At 40.7% G+C, this 21,696-nt stretch overlaps 1 protein-coding gene across 1 annotated transcript in view; it reads right to left on the bottom strand.

Annotated features, from left to right (window-relative positions):
• The window catches only part of b3gat2 (beta-1,3-glucuronyltransferase 2 (glucuronosyltransferase S)), an 81,971-nt gene that overhangs the window by 12,128 nt on the left and 48,147 nt on the right, over positions 1-21,696 (bottom strand). The window contains exon 3 of the mRNA XM_042010278.1: positions 1,560-1,708. Coding sequence (XP_041866212.1) covers positions 1,560-1,708 — 149 coding nt within the window. The remainder of the gene's footprint in view (positions 1-1,559; positions 1,709-21,696) is intronic.

Below are 21,696 nucleotides of genomic sequence, written 5' to 3'. Positions count from 1 at the left end.
CAAACTGGAAGCACTGGGAGCGCAGACCTCCACCCTGCCATTTTCTTCCGCTTATCCAGAGTCGGGTTGCAGGGGCAGCTGCCTAAGCAGGAAAACCCAGACTGCCCTCTCCCTGGCCACATTCACCAGCTCATCTGGGGATCCTGAGGCGTTCCCAGGCCAGCCGAAAGATGTAGTCCATCCAGCGTGTCCTGGTTCTTCCCTGGGGCCTCGTTCCGGTGGGACGTGCCCGGAACTCCTCACCAGGGAGGCGTCCAGGGGGCATCCTAACCAGATACCCGAGCCACCTCATCTGGCTCCTCTCGATGTGGAGGAGCAGCGGCTCTACTCTGAGCCCCTCCCGGATCACCGAGCTTCTCACCCTATCTCTAAGGGAGAGCCCGGCCACCCTGCGGAGAAAACTCATTTCGGCCGCCTGTATTCGCGATCTTGTTCTTTCGGTCCTTACCCACAGCTCGTGACCGTAGGTGAGAGTAGGAACGTAGATCAACCGGTAAATCGAGAGATTTGCCTTTTGACTCAGTTCCCTCTTCACCACGACAGACGGATGCAGAGTCTGCATTACTCCATCCTTCCCTCACACCTGAACAAGATCCCGAGATACATTCACTCCTCCACTTGGGGCAGGACCCCATCGCAGACCCGGAGAGAGCACTCCACCCTTTTCCGGCTTAGGACCATGGTCTCGGATTTGGAGGTGCTGATTAGATTAGATTAGTATGAAGCTCTACTAGAAAATATCCCCATAATGAAGAATTATTTAAAAAAATCCTGCATCCAAGTGGTGATCCAGGTCACCCCAAAATATATGATTTTATATATATTAAGGGGGCAGCATGGCTCAGTGAGTAGAGTGGTCGTCTTGTAGCCTGAGGGTTGCTGGTTCGATCCTATGCCTGTCGAGCTCATGTCGAGGAGTCCCTGAGCAAGACACCTTGAGTTTATGCTGAAATGCATGACAACTTTAGTAAAAACTACTAAAACAATATTAAGTATTCGTATAATCCTAACTTTATATGATTAATGAACCCATGCAGAGACCAAAATCTGCTTCCTCACTGTGATAGTGAAGAAAACCGGTTTGTGATTTCTGTGATATTTGCTCTGCATGGAAACAAAGACCCTGTTAAGAGTGAATTTTGCTGATGCTGGCCGAGAGTAAATTAGTTACAGACTTTAACAGTGTGTGCACACACAGAGCTGTACGTTAGTTGGAGCAGGAGGCTTCCTTAGGCCTGGCGGCGCTCAGGGCTCAATGCAATTACAGGGGTTACATAAAAGCAGGGAATTAGACTGGAAGCATAAAAAATATCTTTAGCTCACACGTACTGATGTATAGTGGAAGAAAAGTGGGAGCTGGCTGCGTAGCCAGCTGGACTGATTAACATAAGGCTACATCTGCTCTGTCAGACCAGCATGAAACAGATAAATGAAGCGTTTTCTGAATGCTTTTGTGTTGTAGAAATAAGGCTGACATCAACAAACAAGGCTTTCCTTCTGCAACGTTACATCATCACGAGTGTTTTCAGCACGTTGCTGTGGCGACAGACGCTACTGACCCGTGTGCAGTTGTTCGCCTTGGGCTCCAACTCGGTCACCTTGGTGATCTGCTTGAGGAAGTCGGACTCCTGCATCCCCGGCTGGGAGCCCCGCCGCTTGAACTGTGCCCGTGGGTTCGCCAAGATCACCTGGAGATTTACTGCAAAACCTGAGGAGAGAAGGACGTGGGAAAAAGAAGGCGAGGACAATAGCAGTTATAGTTTAAAAGTACATGATGAGTCTGTTATAGTCACAGCTGAAAATGACAGTTCATTAGTGTTTCTAATGAGACTAATATGAAATTCCTTCTCTGCAGGGGTCTACCATCCTCCTGAGGCATAATTATACTAAAGAAAGTTGAAGGTTGAAATATAGTTCATATTGTGAGACCAGTGTTTTTTTAAGAGACATCAAAGGAAACAAACTAAAGCAAAAAGGCAGCGTTAATGCCCCTGTGCTGCTTCACTTAACCTTGAGCTCATCAGCATGTGTGTGAAGAACACGTCATTCACACATCGGATGTGTTAGCTGACCTCAAGGCCAGAGGTCTGGAGGTGGCACGTGCCGAGTCTCTTTTACATATTCCTGCCTACACCTAGCGGACCCCTCACCGTCAGAACAAAGCACAGAGACATGAAGCCAAAAACCAGAAGAGATGGCTACGTAATCACATCAAGACTGAGAGACTGCTTTGAATATGTTTCTTTCTACATGGACACCCTCTTATCATACAGTGGCATGAAGAAATCAGACAGTGAGATGATGTAAATGTTAGATAATGAAAGAAAAGTGCCTGAAACAAGCGTTTGGAAAACCCTGCATGTTAACAACCTTTTTTTTTTATTTTTATTTTTTTAATTTTTCTAATCCAGTGTAGAGTCCTTCTATTTGTATTTGGGAAATTTGATCCCATCTTTCCAGCAGCAAGCTTCCAGTTTGGGGATATTTTTGCACGCATCGCTGTCTTGAAGTTTATTTTATTGAGCGCTGATGGTGTTTACATTGAAAACTGCTATAGTCAGACATTCAGCTTGCAATTACATATGGATTTTACACATTTATGATCATAACATGACTGTATTTGTCATATAAATACTTTGTTTTCACAAAAGGTCTCATCTTTGCTGCCAGAATTGGTGAGAATTTAACAGAATCCATTACTCCCTCCACCAGTTCAGCTTCCTGACAGCCTGGTGGATGAAGCTGGCCCATAGACTCTGGTATCTTCTCTGTGAGGGAGGGGAGGGGCACACTGATGATCCTGCTGGCTGCATTTACTGTCCACTTTGTATCTTCTTGTTTTTGGCCATGCAGCTACCATACCAGATAGTGATGCAGCTCATCAGGATGCATATGGTGCCCCTGTAGAAGGTGGTCTTGATGGGGACTGACGCTCTCCTTAGTTTGTGAAGGAAGCATAGTTTCTGCTCTGTTGGCCGACCAAGTGAGGTCATCAGTAATGTGCACTCCAAGGAATTTGGTGCTACTGGCATTCTCTACGACTGAGCCAGTGATGGTCAGCGGAGGTGCTGCAGGGAGCTCTCCTGAAGTCAGTGATCAGCTCTTTTGTGTTCTTCAAATTGAGCAGAAGGTTGTTGTTTCTGCACCAGCTGGCCACCTCCTTCCTACTATGGTGGTATTGTCCGCTAACTTTATGAGGAGGTTGGAGCTGAACCTGGCTGTACAGTCATGGGTCAGCAGGGTGAAGAGTAGGCGGCTTAGCACACATCCATGGGGGACTTCTGTATTCAGGATGGTGGCGCTAGAGATGTTGGAGCCGACCCTGACTGTTTGGGGTCTCTGTAAGAAAATCCAGCAGCCAGTTGAAGATGGAGGTGCCGATTCATAGCTCAGACAGTTTATAGATGAGTTTTCGGGGGTATGATGGTGTTGAATGCTGAAGTCTATGAACAGCATCCTCTCATAAGATCCCTTGTTGTCCAGGCGTGTGAAGGTAGGGTGGAGAGCTGATGAAATTACATTGTTGGAAATTTGAGTGGTATGCAAATTGAAGAGGGTGTAGCTGAGGGTCGAAGATGGACCTGATGTGCTTCTTGACCAACCGCTCAAAACACTTCATGATGATAGAGGTCAGTATCAAGTTTGGTCACTGAAGCATGATGGGGATGACTTCTTTGGCACAGGAATGATAGTGGTGGCTTTGAAGCGGGTGGGGACAACAGCCTGGCTTAGAGAGGTGTTAAAAATGTCTGCAAGGATATCTTTGAGTTCCCTGGCACAGTTCTTTAAAATCCGACCCGGTATGTTGTCTGGACCAACAGCCTTGTGAGTGTTGACCAAATAAAAAAACAAAACAAAAAGTCACAAACTACATCTACACATTCTACAAAATAACCTTTCAGCAGTTTGAGATTTACGATGGATTTTTACGCCCCCTCACGTTGGCATCAGATGGTTGTTTGTGTAGCTAATATGCTGCTACCAGTCTGTGATTGATGGGGAGTTTTGGGCTTTTTAACCATGTTGCTAATAAAAACTACCTCTAAAACAGCATGTTGAAAGGCTTTTTGTTGTTGTTGTTGTTTGTTTGTTTTTTTTACTGCATATCAGAGGTGGTTTCATGGCATTGATTTAAATAATTTTAATGAATCATGATGTGTAGTTTGTGACTGTATCAAAGTTTAACTTTATGTATACCACATTTAAAAACAAACTCAGTTGATCAAAGTGCTGCACAATTCAGGGTATGCATAAAACACTTAATCTCTAAAACACTAATCAACATGTTAAAATGAAAAGTAAAATATAAAAATTAATAGATAAAAATGATTGAATAAAATGAATAAATAAATAAATAGGTAAGATAAAAACCAGTGCTTGTATGCTAAGAAAGGCAGGCTGTTCCACTGATTAGGTGCTATATCACCTTCACCTTTTAACCTGCATCTGGAAACATTTAATAGCAAACCCCAAATCTCTGGAAGGAGTATAAGGCTGTAAAAGCTCAGATATATAAGATGGTGCCACCCCTTTTAGACGCTTAATACCAAGTAATAAGATTCTAAAAAGGATGATATAATAGAGAGGACGCCGGCAGAAAGAGGCCAAGGTGTAACGTGACCAGGCTGTGCACTAGAAGTGAAAAGATATTGGGATATCGGGATCTTGATGGGGATGTCCTGACTGTTCCCCATCACAGCTGACTTCATGATGAAGGCTTGTATGTAAAGCTGGGAAATGAGATCCTGAGACAGGGGGTAACAGGCAGAGATGATGGTATTACCAGGTGTAAAGTGAGGCATTTACAACAGTCCACATAGGACCTCTTATCAATATCAGGTGCAAAAAATCTCTGACATAAAATATATGACCTATTCATCTGTGTGGATTCATTTCTGATCATTCTAATACTGGAATCTTCATCTTCATTTAGTGGTATCTGTAAGCCAGTGTAATATTCCAGGAAGGGGCTCCTGAAATTTTTGTAATGACCCTTTAAGGTTCTACTGTATCTACTCTTCTCGAGTTTCAGAGACTGCATTGTCTCAGTTTCTCCTCCTCCCAATGAGATGATACGTCTTACAGTAAGGAAAGTTTAACTATACCAACTTTACCTTTAAGGGTATTCAGGGATGGATAATATATTTATTTAAGCACTTTCTCCCAATGATCATCTGTTATTTCTCCTCTAACATCGATCCCCCGTGGGGGTCCCAAAATAATGTCAGGGAAACGCCATATCATTGTATAAAAATAGAAATTTATCAAATAACTTTTTTATATTAGAGCTGTCAAAATTAAGATGCAAAGATATTAATCTGTGGAATTATTGCGTTCATTTTTTTTAACACATTACTACACAAACAACAAAGTTATTACTCATGCCATAATAAAAATCTGAATTATCTCGGCATTTACGTGGCAAGAAGCTGATTTTGGGCATGCAGGTGCCTTGTCACATGAAGAACCGAATCCACACTTTATCCTTCTCATTTATGTAGATTCTTTTCGTTTTCAAGCCTTACGTTTAGAGGATGGCTGCAGGATGACCCATTTGATAAGATATTAACAACATCGTTGCATCTGACATTTGGCCCACAGTCCTTACCAGTGGTGTTAATGCATCACATTGTTGCCCACCGCCAAAAAACAAGAGAATACACGAGGTGGGGGGGTTGCAAACATCAATGTCAACTTGGGGTTGTGGCTCAAAAAGGTTGAGGATCACTGCTGTAAAGAATAAGGAATGATACTGCATAAACTGATGGAAATCAAACCCTTACGATAGGAGATAATGAGAGAATGTAATCAATAGTACTTTCCATTAGGACGTCTGAAAATGAAGAAATACTTTTTTGAACAAAATTTCAAAAAGTTTGAGATATCTGACAACATCTGATTGTGATAGATCGAATAACTGAGAGGTGTATGAAGGATCTAAATTTATCATATATATATATATATATATATATATATATATATATCAGATTCAAGATTCAAGATCTTTATTGTCATTATGCAAGCACAATGAAATTTTTAATGGAATCTCTCAGCTTAAGTACACATAAATAAGAAAATAGAAATATAACAGGCATAGACAAAGTTTAACAATCCTTGGTTTGTAACCCCTCATTTCTACCGGGTGCGTGTGCATGACGTTACGGCAGCTCAATGGATTTGTTTGGACCTCCGTGGGGCCTCAATCTACACCAGAAGCGTGTCAGGTACGGAGCCCGCGAGTGCAGACCACCTAGCAGGATCCGCGAGATCACGAAATCACGAACGTCTTGTCATCCATGGTAAATACCAGAAGCTTTGACACTGCTCCCGTGTCTGATTTCCTGTCTGCGCCTATCTAAACTGCGGAATTTGACGAATTCTGGGTGCGTGCTCCGTTTAAAATAGACTTGGCATAAATTTAGCGGAGAGCCGCAACAAGGCGCTTCTGGGATGCGTCTGATACGCGCTGCAGCGCACCCGGTGAACAACAAACCAAACCAAACAGCTAACAGCTGACTAAAAACGGCTGCGAATAGCAGCGAAGGTCGCAGCGCAGCCGTACCATGGCTAACACACCTGGTGGAAATCAGGTGTTTAATTTAGGTTCATTCAGCCTAGCTGAGTTAAGTCAAGCTTTGCTCCTGGTTGACTTACCTTTACATCACATCATGCCTGCACATGTTTAATAAACGCAGATGTTTTTATGCTTACATATGTTTTCAGTTTTATTTGTAGGATTAATTTATAGCAGTTTCTACAACGGCAACATAAAGACCCTGGAGAGTCTGGAATTGGGCTTGTTTGTAGAGAGGTTTCTTAGTGGATTGTTTTCCACAGATACCATCAAACTGAAGTTTGGAGGCTGCATGAACTCCTGTTTGTTGGGCCTCTTTTGGAAAGGCCCACTGGTGTCCTGCTGGGAAAGGGGAGTGCTGTCACTATATGGGCTGTTTGATGGCAAGTGTTAAACAGTGTAAATGCCAGGATGTTGCCCAGCAGAACATTTCATCGTAACAAAATTAGCAGTGTTGCTCCCTGCTTTCCTCAGAGGCTTGCAGCAGTATTTAGCCCTCTAGGTGCTTTTCCCTGTTATTTAGCTTTACAACCTGCCATTTAAATGGCTCCAAACAAAATAGTCCAATTTGATGAAGTAAAATAAAAAACAAACCTTCATTAAGTCCTGGTGTCTTCTGAATTATCTTCAGAAGTTACATAAGTAGTTAATAATAGTTAATGATGTCCACCTGTGTGCAGTAATCCTAGTATACCTGAAACTGAAGGCTGAAACTTAAAGAGACACCATCAAGCAGGCAAAGCCTTGAAAACCAAGGAACTCTCCACACAGGTCAGGATGCTTCCACAGCGACTGATGGTTTCACCTCAATACAAATGTCATTTAAACTGATATGAAATATGTGACTCAGTAACTGTTTTCAAATGACTATCTGCAGGGAAAGAAAGAAGACACAATAAAAAACATTAAATCCTACAGTGAATTTTTTGTGCAAATGCATTAAAAAAAGATAAAATACTAATAAACATCTTAACATCTCTTTTAGAGCAGTAAAACTGAAGTCTTGGTATAGTTATTTCATGTCAGGGATCTGGAAATGTCTGATTCAGAGCCTGACAGGAGTGCAGCAAAGTCGGGTGATCGTGTGTGCAAAAGGTATCAAAACCTAATTACTAAATATTTATTTATGCAAAACGTTAGTGGGCACTAAATACTTTTTGACTCAACAATTTTGATTTATCTCGATTTGGCAATCTCCCCTCCTACTCAAACACAAGCAAATTTCCTCTCCAAGACATTAAAATATAAATGGTCAAATCTATAAAAGTGTGTAACTTCTACAGAGTTATTAGGTGATGCTAGTGTTGGGCTTATTACTGCTCCGTCTGCAAGTCTGCAGGCTTATCATCAAGATAAATGCAGCTCAGGTGGAGCAGATAGATACCAGAGCAATTACAAGATAGGCATCTCCAAACCTGCAGCCAGCCATGATGAAATGAAGATCACTGCTTATCTGAGCCATGTTTGCCCAAGACACTACTGTCCAGACTTTAAACTATCTTCATCCTATTTTACTCCTGACCAACAGCATCTGACCTACATGGCGAGGCATCTACTGCAAGAAGAGCCCATTTGGAAAATGCATCATGCTTTTTGGTGTAAATATTATATCTGTCTATGATTTAGTAAGTCAAATTAGAATAATTCCTGTTTTTTAGGATGCAGCTAATTTAGAAACTGAGACACTGAAGAAGCCACGTTTTGTTCATTAGCTAAACCTCCCGGTTGGACATTAAGTTATTCTGTTCACACAGAAACTGTTCACACTGGTCTTACATAAACACATGGATGAGAAGGATGTCCTTCAGCAAAGCTCGACTACTTTCCTAAACTAGCTCAACTTGCTGCGTGTAAAGAAGAATTATTCAAAGCAGAACCCAATTTTTACATAAAATGTGTAACAATATCAGTATGCAGACCCCTGGATTCCACAGTTAAGGGTTGGTTGATTATTGTTTTCTTGCAGAGTTAAAGCATGATTACAAAAGCCTAACACACAAGTGTGGGTTTGCATCATTAACCTCCTTTTACACACTGGTGATGCTCCAAGTGAGCGTAGTCTACACATCATTAACAGATGCCCACATGTCAGATGCCCCACTTACATCTACTGTAGCAGCCAAGGCAGCAGATATGCCCACAGCCACTGCTTGTGAAGTAAACACAAATATATGTCCAATAACACATGCTGACACTGTTTACAATGCATCATTAAGTTTAAAGTGTGGGGATAGTTTGAACCATCTTAGAAGAAAATAACACTGGACAGACAGTATCATGACAGATCTGGACACTTGGTGAATCACAAACATGTACATTTCCAACTCAAATATTAATTACAGCATCTAATGCCCAATTTATTGGTAAAGATTTATGATCTTATAGTGTGGGTGAGAATGACACCTTTCCAGAGATGATACGGTAGTGAACATTAACATTTTTCTTTGTACATACATTTCTAATGGGACGACTGGCATGACATTTTCACCCGAAATCTCTAAGAACGCCAGAACTACATACAAAACAAAACAAATAAGTTTAGAAATTAAGTTAAGTATAATGAAAAAAATTACAGGGGGAAAAATTACTATACACGCTTAATGAAACTTTTTTAATACTTTACTCCAAACCGTTTGTTGGAACTGAGAGTTTCAGGATGGATAAACCAGTGTCGTGCAGTCAGGTGAGGCAAAAAAAAGATCAAATAAAATAAATAATAATATTTTCCACTAATCTGTGTTAAAGATGCATTTTCAGTATGACTAACACGCTTTTGGCAGTTTATTAAATAAAAATCCCCAAATTTGAGTATTTCCCAATCAAATACATGGCAAAAACCCCGGTGGAGGCGTGGGGAGCTGTGCCCCAACTCTGACCGCATGATCCAATACAAACACGTGATCCAATATGACACGTGCTCGTTAGTTCCCCAGCATATCGCCACTATGAACTTTACAGATGTATTTGTTATACACCATGACTCTTTACAGTCTGTGTAATGTCTTTAATGCATTTGTGAGGGAAATATTCCTGTTTATTGTACAGTAAAATGCAGAGAAAAGTCAGCAGGTGAGGCAAACAGTACTCTGCCTCACCTCAAGGGGGCGCACTCACACCAACACGGTGTATGCGGTGTTTCCAACTTAGAGACCTTGTTGCTATATCTAGCTAGTTTTCAGACCCCTCTAGCACTTCTTTTTTTTTCAAAGCGACTAGCGACAAATCTAGTGACTTTTTCTGGTATTATTGAAGACTTTTGAAGACTGACGTATATGAACATAGTTTATTCTTCTCAATGAGGAATGGAAGCAATCAGAAGAGGCTTCACGCAGCAGCTGCTGCTGCAGCATAGAGCAGGAGATGATCGCCTCTGTTTCACGACCAGGCTGGAAATGAAACGTACAAAGCTGCTGCTGGCTGATCCCACGCTGGCTTACCGTCAGATATTAACGTCTGCTAATGAAGAGTATGGAGGAAAACATTTAGAAAGTTAAAAGTGTTGTGAAATGTTGCAGACTCCTAATTAGAGAACAACCTACACTTAATAAAATTAAACAAAATAAAAAAAAAGAAAATATTAACCAAAGAATTTATTTTATTTTTATTAGTTTTGCCTTTTTAAACATTTTTAGCTGGTCTTTTCATCAATTTAGCCTCCATTACAACCATATGTACCAGGCTAATTTGCACATTAGATGTGACGTTATTTAGTGACTTCTAGCGACCTTTACGACGGTCAACAGCTACTTTTCTCACTGAAGGGTTTTGTAACAGAGGGTGTGTGAGTTTAATTGAAAGAGGAATGCTGATGGGATATGAAGTAGTACCAGTAGTTGCATGCTGTTGAATGGATATTGAAATAAGATGCTCTTTTCAGTTCTTTCTTTCTGTAAATCAGTGCCTCACCAGCCATGAATCTCACCGCACGTCACTGGAATAAACTACAACCCCAGTTCCATTATGTTGTGTAAAATGTAAATAAAAACAAAATGCAATGATTAGCAAATCTCATCAATCCCCATTTTAATCCCAATAAAACATAAAAAACATTTCAGATGTTGAAACTGTTGCCTTGCCATGAAATGGTAAAGTTTAAGGCAAGTTTATTTGTATAACACATTTCATGTACAAGACAATTCAGAGTGCTTTACATAAAACATTAAAAGCTGTACAGCGGGGTGCAGGATGCAATAAAAGTGCATTAAAAAGAAATAAAAGAAAGTACATAAAAAACAGAAAAAAGATAAAATAAAAGATAAAATGCAAGAAATAAAGTTCCAGTGTGGAAATTAACAGTTGTTTTGATAAAAGGCAGCAAATAGAAAAGTTAAAACTGCTGAGTCAGCAGACCTGCAGTTTTCTAGGAGTTTGTTCCACATGTGAGAAGCATAAAAGCTGAACGCTGCCTCTCCATGTTTAGTTCTGACTCTGGGAACAGAAAGTAGACCTGACCCTGATGACCTGAGGGATCTGGTTGGTTCAAAACAAACCAGAAGATCCTGAATGTATTTTGGATCTGAGGACTGGAGTTCTATGATTCATGGTAAATACAAGCTGATAGTGAATCTGATGGAAGCAACATGTAAAAAGTAGTTCCAGGCTGATGTTAAGCATTGTGTAGCATCTCCTCGTCTTCTAACATCTGTCTGTAAACATCTGGGAAGTGAGGAGACCAGTTGCTGGAGTTTTAGGAGATAAATGTTGTCCCATTCTGGTCTGATGCAGGATTCTAGCTGCTCTACAGTCCTGGACCTTGGTTGCTGGATTTCTGCTCCAGATGTTTTGTATTAGTGAAAAGGTCTGGACTGCAGGCAGGCCAGTTCAGCAGCCGGACTCTTCTCCTGTGAAGCCATGCTGCTGTGATGGATGCAGGATGTAGTTCAGCATCGTCTTGCTGAAATCTGCAAGGTCTTCCCTGAAAGAGACGTTGTCTGGATGGAAGCAGATGTTGCTCTAAAACCTCCATGTACTTTTCAGCATTGATGGAGCTTCACAGATGTGGAAGCTGCCCACGCCATAGACACTAATGCAGCCCCATCCCATCAGAGATGCAGCTTTTCACCTGTCCACTGATAACAAGCTGGATGCTCCCTCTCCTCTTTAGTCTGCAGGACACAGTGTTCATTGTTTGATCCACTTTGCCTCAACCATTTTAAATGAGCATTGGTCCAGTGAGGGTAGCATGGATCATCTTCACATACGGCTTCTTCTTTGCATGATCAAACTTTAATCAGCATTTGTGGATTTTATGGTGAACTGTGTTCACAGACGCTGATTTCTGGAAGTCTTCCTGAGTCCATGCAGTGATTTCCAGTGGAGAATCATGTCTGTTTATATTGCAGACCCTAAAATCACCAGTTTTGACCTTCAGCCTGGTTCCAAGATTCCTCCCAATTTTCTGAATTCACAATTTTGTGTTTTTTTTTCCTGAAATTGCTTCACAATAACAAGCTGTAAAACCAGTTTCCAGCATCAGGGCAGGACACAGAAGATGGAAATTGATTAGCAGTCTCAGCGTGAAGTCCTGTCTGACTGCCTCGATAAAAAAGAATAAACCAGAGCCAAATGCTGAACAAGAGGAAGAAGAGGAAGAGGAGAGGTGAAACCTAACAGGAGGCCTAATAGCCTGCAAAGAAAACTGGTAGCTGGTATTCTCACAGAAAGCAGAAGAACCACTAAAGAACCTCTGTTAAAGGGTTTGAACATCTGGTAGATTTTAGTATGTTAATGTAAATGATGAGTCTTCCTCACACACCAGAGTAATAATTAGGACAAAACTGCCCAGTTATGCAATTACACTGGGTGGTTTCTGATACTACTGAGGAACATTGGAGTCATTCTGGACCAGGATCTGTTTTTAATTCACATCTAAAACAGGGTTTTAGGATCACATTCTTTCTCAGGAACATCCTGTCTCAGAGTGATGCAGAAAAACTAGCCCATGGAGCTCTTACTTCCAGATTGGCTAACTACTATTTGTAATTATTGTTCTGTCCCAGAAATGTTCTGAAATGTCTCCCGTTGATCCAAAATGCTGCAGCAGGGGTTCTGACCAGAATCAGCAGCAGAGATAATATTTCTCCAGTTTTATCTTCTCTGCCTTTCTGTTAAATCCAGAATAGAATTTAAAATTATTCTCCTCACAGATAAGCTCTTAGTGATTAAGCTCTGCTGGATTGTAACGCACTAGTACCAGACGCCCGAGGCCAGAACATGACAAATAAACATGTATTTTACTCAGTCTCCCTTCCTACACATGTTATACATCTTTAGAAAGCAAATTTTCCAGGTGTGAATGATGATGCTGCAAGAAAAACTGTCCTGTTACATCAGCAAGGGTTCGGTAAAAGTAACCCAGTAAAATAGTTGGTCCATAATAAGTCTTTTCCATAAAAACACGTTTTAAGGAAAGATAGCAGGATTTTACGGTGTCGAAGATTTAAGAGTTCCAGATTTTCCACCAGAGCACTTCACTCTGAGACTGCAGGTTTACTTGTGGCTCCTCGAGGTTCTAAAAGTGGAATGAGAGGCAGAACCTTGAATTATCAGAGACCTCTTTGTGGAGCGTGCTCCCAGATTGGGTTCAAGAAGCAGACACCTTCTCTGCCTTGAAAGACGCATTACAAAAATTTCTGATCTTAACCCATAAGAGCCCGACAGTTTCTGAGACATTTTGCTTTAATTTATGGTATAAACTTTGCTTACAATCCTGTTGAACACAATCTGACACTTGTCTTCTGTCCCCTAATAGATACCAAGAAGCAGAAAACCACATTATAATATTTTGAAACTATCAAATGGTAATAAATGGTAGTTATCCCCCCCAAAAAATGTTAATTTTTTGGTTAGATTTTGTTAAAGGGCCAAATAAAGACCTCATGTTAAAAAATTGGACTTTTCTTAACATTTTTTTAATGGGTCAGGCCTTTATGGGTTAAAACTGTGTGTGGTTTCTTGTGACATCTATCGTGCACATTTTTGGCCAGCAGTGTCCCGAGGCTGAGAAACTGCACTAAACAGCTTTTTCATCCAGGACGGTGTGTGACATGGCAGCCGAGTTTTGCTTCACATGATATGCACCGGTCGTTTTGAACACGCACCGTGCCTGATTCACCAAAGAAACACAAGAAAACTTTATCAGAAGAAGAAAGAGAGAAGGGGAAAGAATAAAAGTCTAGACTCTTTTGCTGGATGGAGAGAGCTCACAGTACAGGTAGGATGCAAGATGGAAGCAGAATTAGCCGATGACAGGTGGAAAATTGCAAAAGTTGTGCAGTCTTTAAGATTCTTTTTATGATAAAGCTTATAGTTAGGGCTGGCCTGGTAACTCTTATACATCCATTTGGTTATGCTGGGTTATGCCACTATAGACTGTTGGGGGACGTCCCATGATGCTCTCTCCATGTAAATCAATGAATTGTTGTCATTCTTTCTCAGCTAATTAGAGCTGACTTAGAGTTACGGTGCTTGTTGACCCCTCTTTCCTGTCCTGGTTCTGGTTGTGAAGGAGGTTTTCCTTCCTTTTAAAAGGGAGTTTTTCCCTCGCCACTGTCTCCTCATGCAGCTCAGGATTGAAGAGTTAAAGATTTGATGCAACCCACTGGTTTTCTTAGCTATGTGATTCTGTTTTTAAATTGGTTTATATGAACACAGTTATTACAAACTAGACTAATGTGGCTCATATAATGGATTTGTTTTAATTGGGTCATAATTAGACTATAATGAATTGTACTGAATTGGACGGAGTGCCTTGAGATGACTTTGTTGTGAACTGGTGCTGTATAAAGCTAAATTGAACTGCAACTGTTTAGACTCATGTCAGGCTGCATGACCACAGTCTTTGCCATTCCTTTCAATCCAATGTTTGGACTTAAGGTGTTTGCATATGCATATAGTCATATCAGTAGTTTATACACCTGATTCAAATTAAAGATAATTTAAATAAGATCATTTTAATACATGCTGTCTGGCACAGCCTCAAGGGCTTCACTTATTTATTGTATTGTTGTGTAACCTGAAGTATTGATAGCCTCACAGATCCATGGGATCCCTTGTTTATTTCTTTGTCCTCTCTCTATTCTGTTCCTGCACCTACAGAAATGCTACAGAAAGAGCGCTGATTTCCAGAGCAAATGCCATTCCCCTTGTCTCTATAAATATAAGTACATTCAGCAAGCACAACATTGTAAACCCAGAATCATGAGCCAAACATAAATGAAGTGCTTATGTAGCTCTTGACATCCACTTAGTGAGAAATCTCTTCTAAAACAATGTGCATCATGGTAGATGAAAAAGATCTGTTCTTGTTTTAAATATTAACAAAAGTGACTGCAAATCCTATGAGAAACATGTCAAGAGTCAATGATGTAGGATTGACAGGAGACCACAGCAAGGATATGCGGTGTGAAAAACACCATGGCAACAAGCATCTGGCCGTAACAACAGACAAAGGCAGAAAACAAACAGGCAGAAAAAAGCCAGTCAGAGTCCAGGAAACCACTTACTGTAGCCAAGTCCAGCTTCTCCCAGAGGACAGTGTTAGTAAATAACTGACTTCCATTAACAAATGGAAATTCACAGAAATTCTTTTTTTTTTTATTTAACCAAAATTAACATGTTTCTGCTCCAAAAGCAAAAGGATCTAGGATTTCAAAAGATAAAAAAACAAATAAAATCAATACTTTGATTTATGATCAGAAATAATTTATCAGTTACTAGTAAAAGATTTCAATCTCAAATATATAATCTGTGATGAGGATAGATCAGAGTGAGAGAACAATTTCTAAATCTAAATGTTAACTCGATATTAATGTAGAAATAGAGAATCTGAGTTGAAACCAAAAGAACATTTGACACTCATTTATGGTAAATGGACTGTTTTTTCTGATCTTGTTGACCACTCAAAGTGTTTTAATTCTACAAGCTGCATCCACACATCAACTAAAACAGGTGAGTTATGGAGCGCCTGCTGATTTTCACCAGCTCCCTGTCAGCGTAAGGATCAGGTCAAACCTTTATTACGTGCTTTTATAGCATTAAATGGCATGGATCCTTCCAATTTATCTGAGTTAGTTAATCAGCATGTTCCAGTCAGAGCGCTGAGCTCTTCCGCCCAGATGTTCCTGGAGGTTCCCCACATCCAGACTCATTTCCAGAGGTGACAGGGTTTCTCTGTGTCTGCCTCTACACATTAAAGCTGCTCAGTCACCTTCTGTTTGTAAGGCCCTGCTAAAACCACTCTGCACTAGCCTTTAAACATAGTGGAGCTTGCCTTTCTTGTTGTGTTTTAATTGTTTTATTCATTTTTACTGTTCTTATTATTTGTTTTATTGTTCCCATTGTTTTGCTTTTTTATTTTTTCTCATTAGTGTAGAGCAAATTGAGCAACCAAGTTTTTTGTAAATATTCTTCTAAATAAACTTGCATTTTTACCCATCATATACACCTTTTTTTTACATTGATGAACACATTAGAGGCAGTAGTTCATGCTGGGTTGTGGCTTAACAGATGAGCCAAACTAGGGGTGAGATGTAGCAGAGAACCAACACGATGCCACATATATGATAACTTGTCAATTACAAGAGTCCATTGAGACTATTGACTAACTTGGAAATGCTCCCTGAAATCAGAAGAGAAAGGCTCTTTTCTTTTAGTTATTTACAACCAGAAGTCTAGCGATCCCATGCTGGCTTTCAAAACAAATCCCAGTGAATATTTCTCCATCTGAAAAGTGCTGGCAGAGAAACTGGGATGAAGAGCTTCCATGTGCCCTGCCAGTTCTTTTCATAAAAAAGCAGCAACTCTCAAGTGAGGGCTGACACTGCTGTCAAGAAGCTGAGATACATTCACCAACAACACCGTCTACACTCCCACAACCGGACTCTTCTGTCTTCAGTATAATTGTGTCTGTCTAATACATCATACAACTACAGCTCTGGATAGATAGACATAACTTGAAGTGCTTCTCCACCATTTTCAGAGTTGCCAGAGCAACCATGTGCACCCATGTGATTGGCTCCCTGAGAAGTAGCAGCAGCGTTGCTGCATGGGAGCTTCCTGAAACAAGATGGTGGCTACAGTGTTATTTCTCACATGCTGTCTCCTTAAAACCAGTTAAACAATATCACTTAGGGAAAAACTGCATGTGGTTACCTGGCCTGAGGCACTTCCATGCTGACTTAACTTTGCAGACCCCGAGGCTATATCCATCTTCAATAAAACAGTCTTTGTAGGAAAAGAGTCCTGATCTGGTCCTTATTCATACCCTATCACTGCAGATTTTTCTCCATGAACTCCCTGCACCAGCAGCCACACTTTGCCCTGATTTTAGTTAAGTCTGCTCAGACCTCCAGTGCATCACATAAGCAGAGCCAATCAATCCAATTAAAGTCCATTTTCTGCTTAGTAAATAGCTGTGAAATGTAGAAGTGTACCCAAGAACACGTGATATGTAACATCTGGTCTGGCTTCAGCACCTTTTAATCTTTTATGTGGGGACTTCAAAGGTCTAAGGACTAGCAAATAATGCATTAAAACATTAAACTGTGTCTTTATGCACTTGACAACACAAGTAAAACCATAGAATTGAGGGATAATATACTGTTTTTGCTAAAATCCAGATGCACTGTGGGGAAAAATTAAGCAAATCCTTGCTGCTTCCAAATGAATCAAGAGGGTAAGTAGCAACCAGATGCCATCACTTACACAGATGGCCATCAGCAAGTGTGAGCACCTCTATAAAAGCAGAAGTTTTGGCAGGTTTCTGGTGTGGAGCATTTAGCGCCGTGTTAACACAATGTCAAAGAGGGAAGACGTCAGCTATTTTTGCTACCCATCAATCTCAGAAGGCCATTTCCAAACAATTTAATCCAATATTGTGCAGAAAGAGTCAGTGCTAGTACAGCTGTCAATCTTCCCAGAAATGGATTTCCCAGCAAATTCCCTCCAAGGTCAGAAATGAAAAAAAAAATAAAAATAAAAAAAACAACAAAAACAAAAAACATTTAAATGTAAAATAAAAGTTCCTGACAGTACTGTAACAAAAAGCCTGAGCAAGTCTGGCTCATTCGGAAGGGTTGCCAAGACAGCTTAGGTTCGCAAAACTGCATCTAAACAAACCACAAGACTTGTGGAGCAGTGCCCTTTGGACAGAAGAGACAAAAATGCTGTTTGGTTATAATTCACAGCAGCATGTTTGGTGAAAACAAAATACATCTTATCACAATAAACACCTCCAGCATGGTGCTGGAGGTCAATGATATTGAGCTTGTTTTACAGCAACAGGACACCTTGCAGTGACTGAGTGGACCATAAACTCATCTGAATTAAGAAGTATTTATCTCTCCAACAGCTATAATTATGCCAAAAACTGGGCTGTGCAAAAGGACAATGATCCGAGCCACATCAACAAATCTACAATTGAAAAACTGAAAGATAAAAGGAAAAAAAGTCAAGATTTCTAATTAAAATCTAGATCTTGACTGGATGGGAAAACTCTGGTGGGACCTTCAGGGAACTGTACATAAGTGTCTGCAAATGTTAGTGGATTAAAACAATGTTATGAACAGAGTGGGAAAAAATTCCTCCACAGGAACGTGAGACTGATGCCATCATACACAGAACTTATTTCTGCTGCAGGATGTAATCATAGGGTGTACATAGGTTTTATGCCTGTCCTGATATATTAATATACATATATATATATATAGGAGAATATACTTTCTTTTCTCAGATGAAGGGATAATAAGCATCGTTTTTATGATCCACTGATTAGTCACATCTGGGTTTTAATGGAAATCAGCCAACACCTGGAATCATGAAGGAGATGGGGATCAAAATATTGACTGTGGAGGCCGTTGAGTCCAGTGAACTCATTGCCATGTTCAAGAAAGCAGGTGGAGATGATCTGATCTTTGTGACATGGTGCATTATCCTGCTGGAAGTAGCATCAGAAGATGCTCCACTGGGTTTATAACGGATGGACATGGTCAGCAACAATACTCAGGTAGGCTGTGGTGGTTAAACCAGGTATGTTGGTACTCAGGTGCCCAAACTGGGCCAAGAAAATATCCCTCACACCATTACACCAGCAGCAGCCTGAAACATTGATACAAGTCAGAATGGATCCATATTTTTATTATGTTTCCACCAAATTCTGACTCTACCATCTGAATGTGGAGTTGAAATGGAGACTCATCAGACCAGCAACGTTTCTTCATCTTCTATTGTCCAGTTTTGGTAAATCTGTGTGAATTGTAGCCTTAGTTTTCTGTTTTTAGCTGACAGGAGTGTTCAGAGGTGCTATTCTGCATACCTTGGTAAGGACCAGTGCTTGACTTCCTGTGGCATTTCTATCATCTCCAACCAGTCTGCCCATTCCCCTCTGACCTCTGACATCAACCAGACATTCTGGTCCAGACAACCGCTGCTCACTGGATATTTTCTCTTCTTCAGACCATTCTCTGTAAACCCTAGAGATGGTTGTGTGTGAAAACCCCAGTAGATCATCAAGTTTCTGAAATACTCAGACCAACAACAATGCCATGTTTAAAGTGTCTTAAATCCCCTTTCTTCCTCATGCTGATGCTCAGTTTGAACTTCAGCAAGTCATCTTTACCATGGCTACACGACTAGATGTGTTGAGTCGATGCCATGTGATTGGCTGATTAGTCATTTGTGCTATTAAATAATCCAAGGAGGTGGAGCTAATAAAGGGGCTGGTGAGTGTATCGTCATTCCCAAACTCATTATGAAATTTATACAGGGCTTACATCAGAAGACTTTGAAAAGATTTGCAAAAGACTCAGAAAACTACCAGCTCACACCTGCTCACATCTAAAGACAAATGTGGACAAAGAGGTGGACATGGTCAGCAACAATAACTCTGTGTATTGTGCCAAGAAAATCACCACCAGCACCCTGAACCATTGATCCAAGGCCGGATGGATCCATGTTTTCATGATGTTTCCACCAAATTCTGATCCTACCATCTGAATATGGAGCTGAAACGGAGACTCATCAGACCAGCAACGTTTCTCCATCTTCTATTGTCCAGTGTTGGTGAGTGTGTGTGTTGTGTGTTCAGAGATGCTGTTCTATATATCTTGGCTGGAACCAGTGCTTATTTAACTTCCTGTTGCCTTTCTATCATCTCCAACCAGTCTGTCCATTCTCAGATCGCAGTTCCTGAAATACTCAGAGCAACAACCATGCCATGTTCAAAGTCACTTAAATCTTTATTCTTCCTCATTCTGATGCTCAGATTGAACTTCAGAAAGTCGTTCTCACCATGTCTACATGATTAGATGTGTTGAGTTGCTGCCATGTGATTGACTGAGTAGATATTTGTATTAACAATCAGCTGAACAAATGGACCTCATAAAGTGACTTGTGAGTGTAATCTCTGACTTAATAAATATATTTTACTGATTTATTCTGTTGGGTTCAGTGCTAACTGTATCAGTAGAGGATGGAGGTTTTCAGCTGCTCCTCAACACAGTCTCTACCGCACTGTCTGCACACCATCTCAGCAGCAGGTAGAAACACTGAGGTTACTGGAGGTTAAACACTTTCATGTCCCTATCTCAAAAAGCACTCCCAAGACACAAGTACCACTTGAACAAAGGCACAACCTCCTTCATGTGGCCGTGTCTGTGCCTGCATCTTCTTTGTATTTCCTCTGTGTGCAATTTGTAGCTGTAATGTGCTTTTGTTTAACTGCATGCATGTGTTCATGCTTCTGTCTCGAAACATACAAACTCATCCACTTGTCTCAGTTCAAGAGCTGCCAGGTGTGCGTTAGTGTCTCTCTCCCATCATATTTGTGTGTGCACACATGTGTTAAATCAAATATACACACACCATCATTGTCTGAGCTCCATTGTGTAGCTAAATGCAACAGAGCAGTAGGTGGGAGGCTTTAGTTTCTGCTAACAATTCACTGCTGTATCACACAATACTATTAAGACACAGACTGGCACTCACTGAGCTCTCTGCAGACGCCCCATTGTAAATCCTATGAATAGTAATTTAAGAGTGAATAAAGTTTGGGTTGTTTGCTCTGTGCAGCCATTGTTGTCTTTGCAGAATTTAGAGCAAAAACTAAAAGAATGGGCCTCTTAATAAAGGTGCGGCTGTAAATCTTTGTGTCGCAAATTGACAGTGTAATTACATCGAGCAGCGTAAAAGAAAGGCCGATAATTACAATGTGTGTGAAAGCGTGTTTGTGTGTGAGATTAGGGTTCAAAGGAAGATGGAAGAAAAAGATATTGGCTGAGGTGGAGCAAAAAGAAAAAAAAGCTAGAAAAAAATGTAAGAAGGGAGGTTTGCTCCTGTTATCATGGTTTAATTAAAACTAGTCCCAAGCGCATATGTGTGCATGTTTGTGTGCTCTTTGTGTTGACGTATGTGTTTGGGACAAGCATGTAATCACCATTTGTATCCACCTCTGCTGCAGCATAATTTATCTCCATATTTGATATTATTTTGCAACAAAAGCTGTCTTCCATGACCTGAATGCAGAGTGTGTGGGAAGAGAAGCGGTGAGTGCTGACTGACAGGGTGTTATTATTTGGTCAGTGTGATGAATTATTTTCTCTCAGGTCAGAGGGAGTGTGGGTGCTGACTGGATTTTTACACAGGAGAGATGAAGAGGCGCCTGGACTGATGGGGATGTCAGCTTTGGTCTTTTGCTTTCATTAGGAGGATAATAAGCGAATGTGGATGCAACGTTCGAAAACTCACTTATCCTCTCAGTCACATTACTGCACTGAAATACATGGAGTTCACTGATTCTCACATTATTGATATGTGTTCTTGTCATTTTCTGTAATTGCCTTTTTCTAGTAATCGAATTAAAAATTTGTTGATCAGCAGGGTTTAAATTGGGTCCAGGCTCCATTAGGCTCAAAATACTGGACATTTAGCTTCGTATGCCTAAACTCAAAAAGCAAATCAGCCAATTACATGGAAGCAACTCACTGCATTTATTCTTGTAGACATGCTCAATACAACTTACTGAAGTTTAAACTGAGCAGCAGGCAACAAGAACTCCAATAACCACTGGATCCAACCTCCACAGTCACCAGATCTCAGTCCAGTAGAGCAGCTTTGGGATGTGGTGG

The sequence above is a fragment of the Melanotaenia boesemani genome, chromosome 16 (assembly GCF_017639745.1).
Source record: "Melanotaenia boesemani isolate fMelBoe1 chromosome 16, fMelBoe1.pri, whole genome shotgun sequence".
NCBI lineage: Eukaryota > Metazoa > Chordata > Actinopteri > Atheriniformes > Melanotaeniidae > Melanotaenia > Melanotaenia boesemani.
This window is presented reverse-complemented; position numbering and strand designations above follow the sequence as displayed.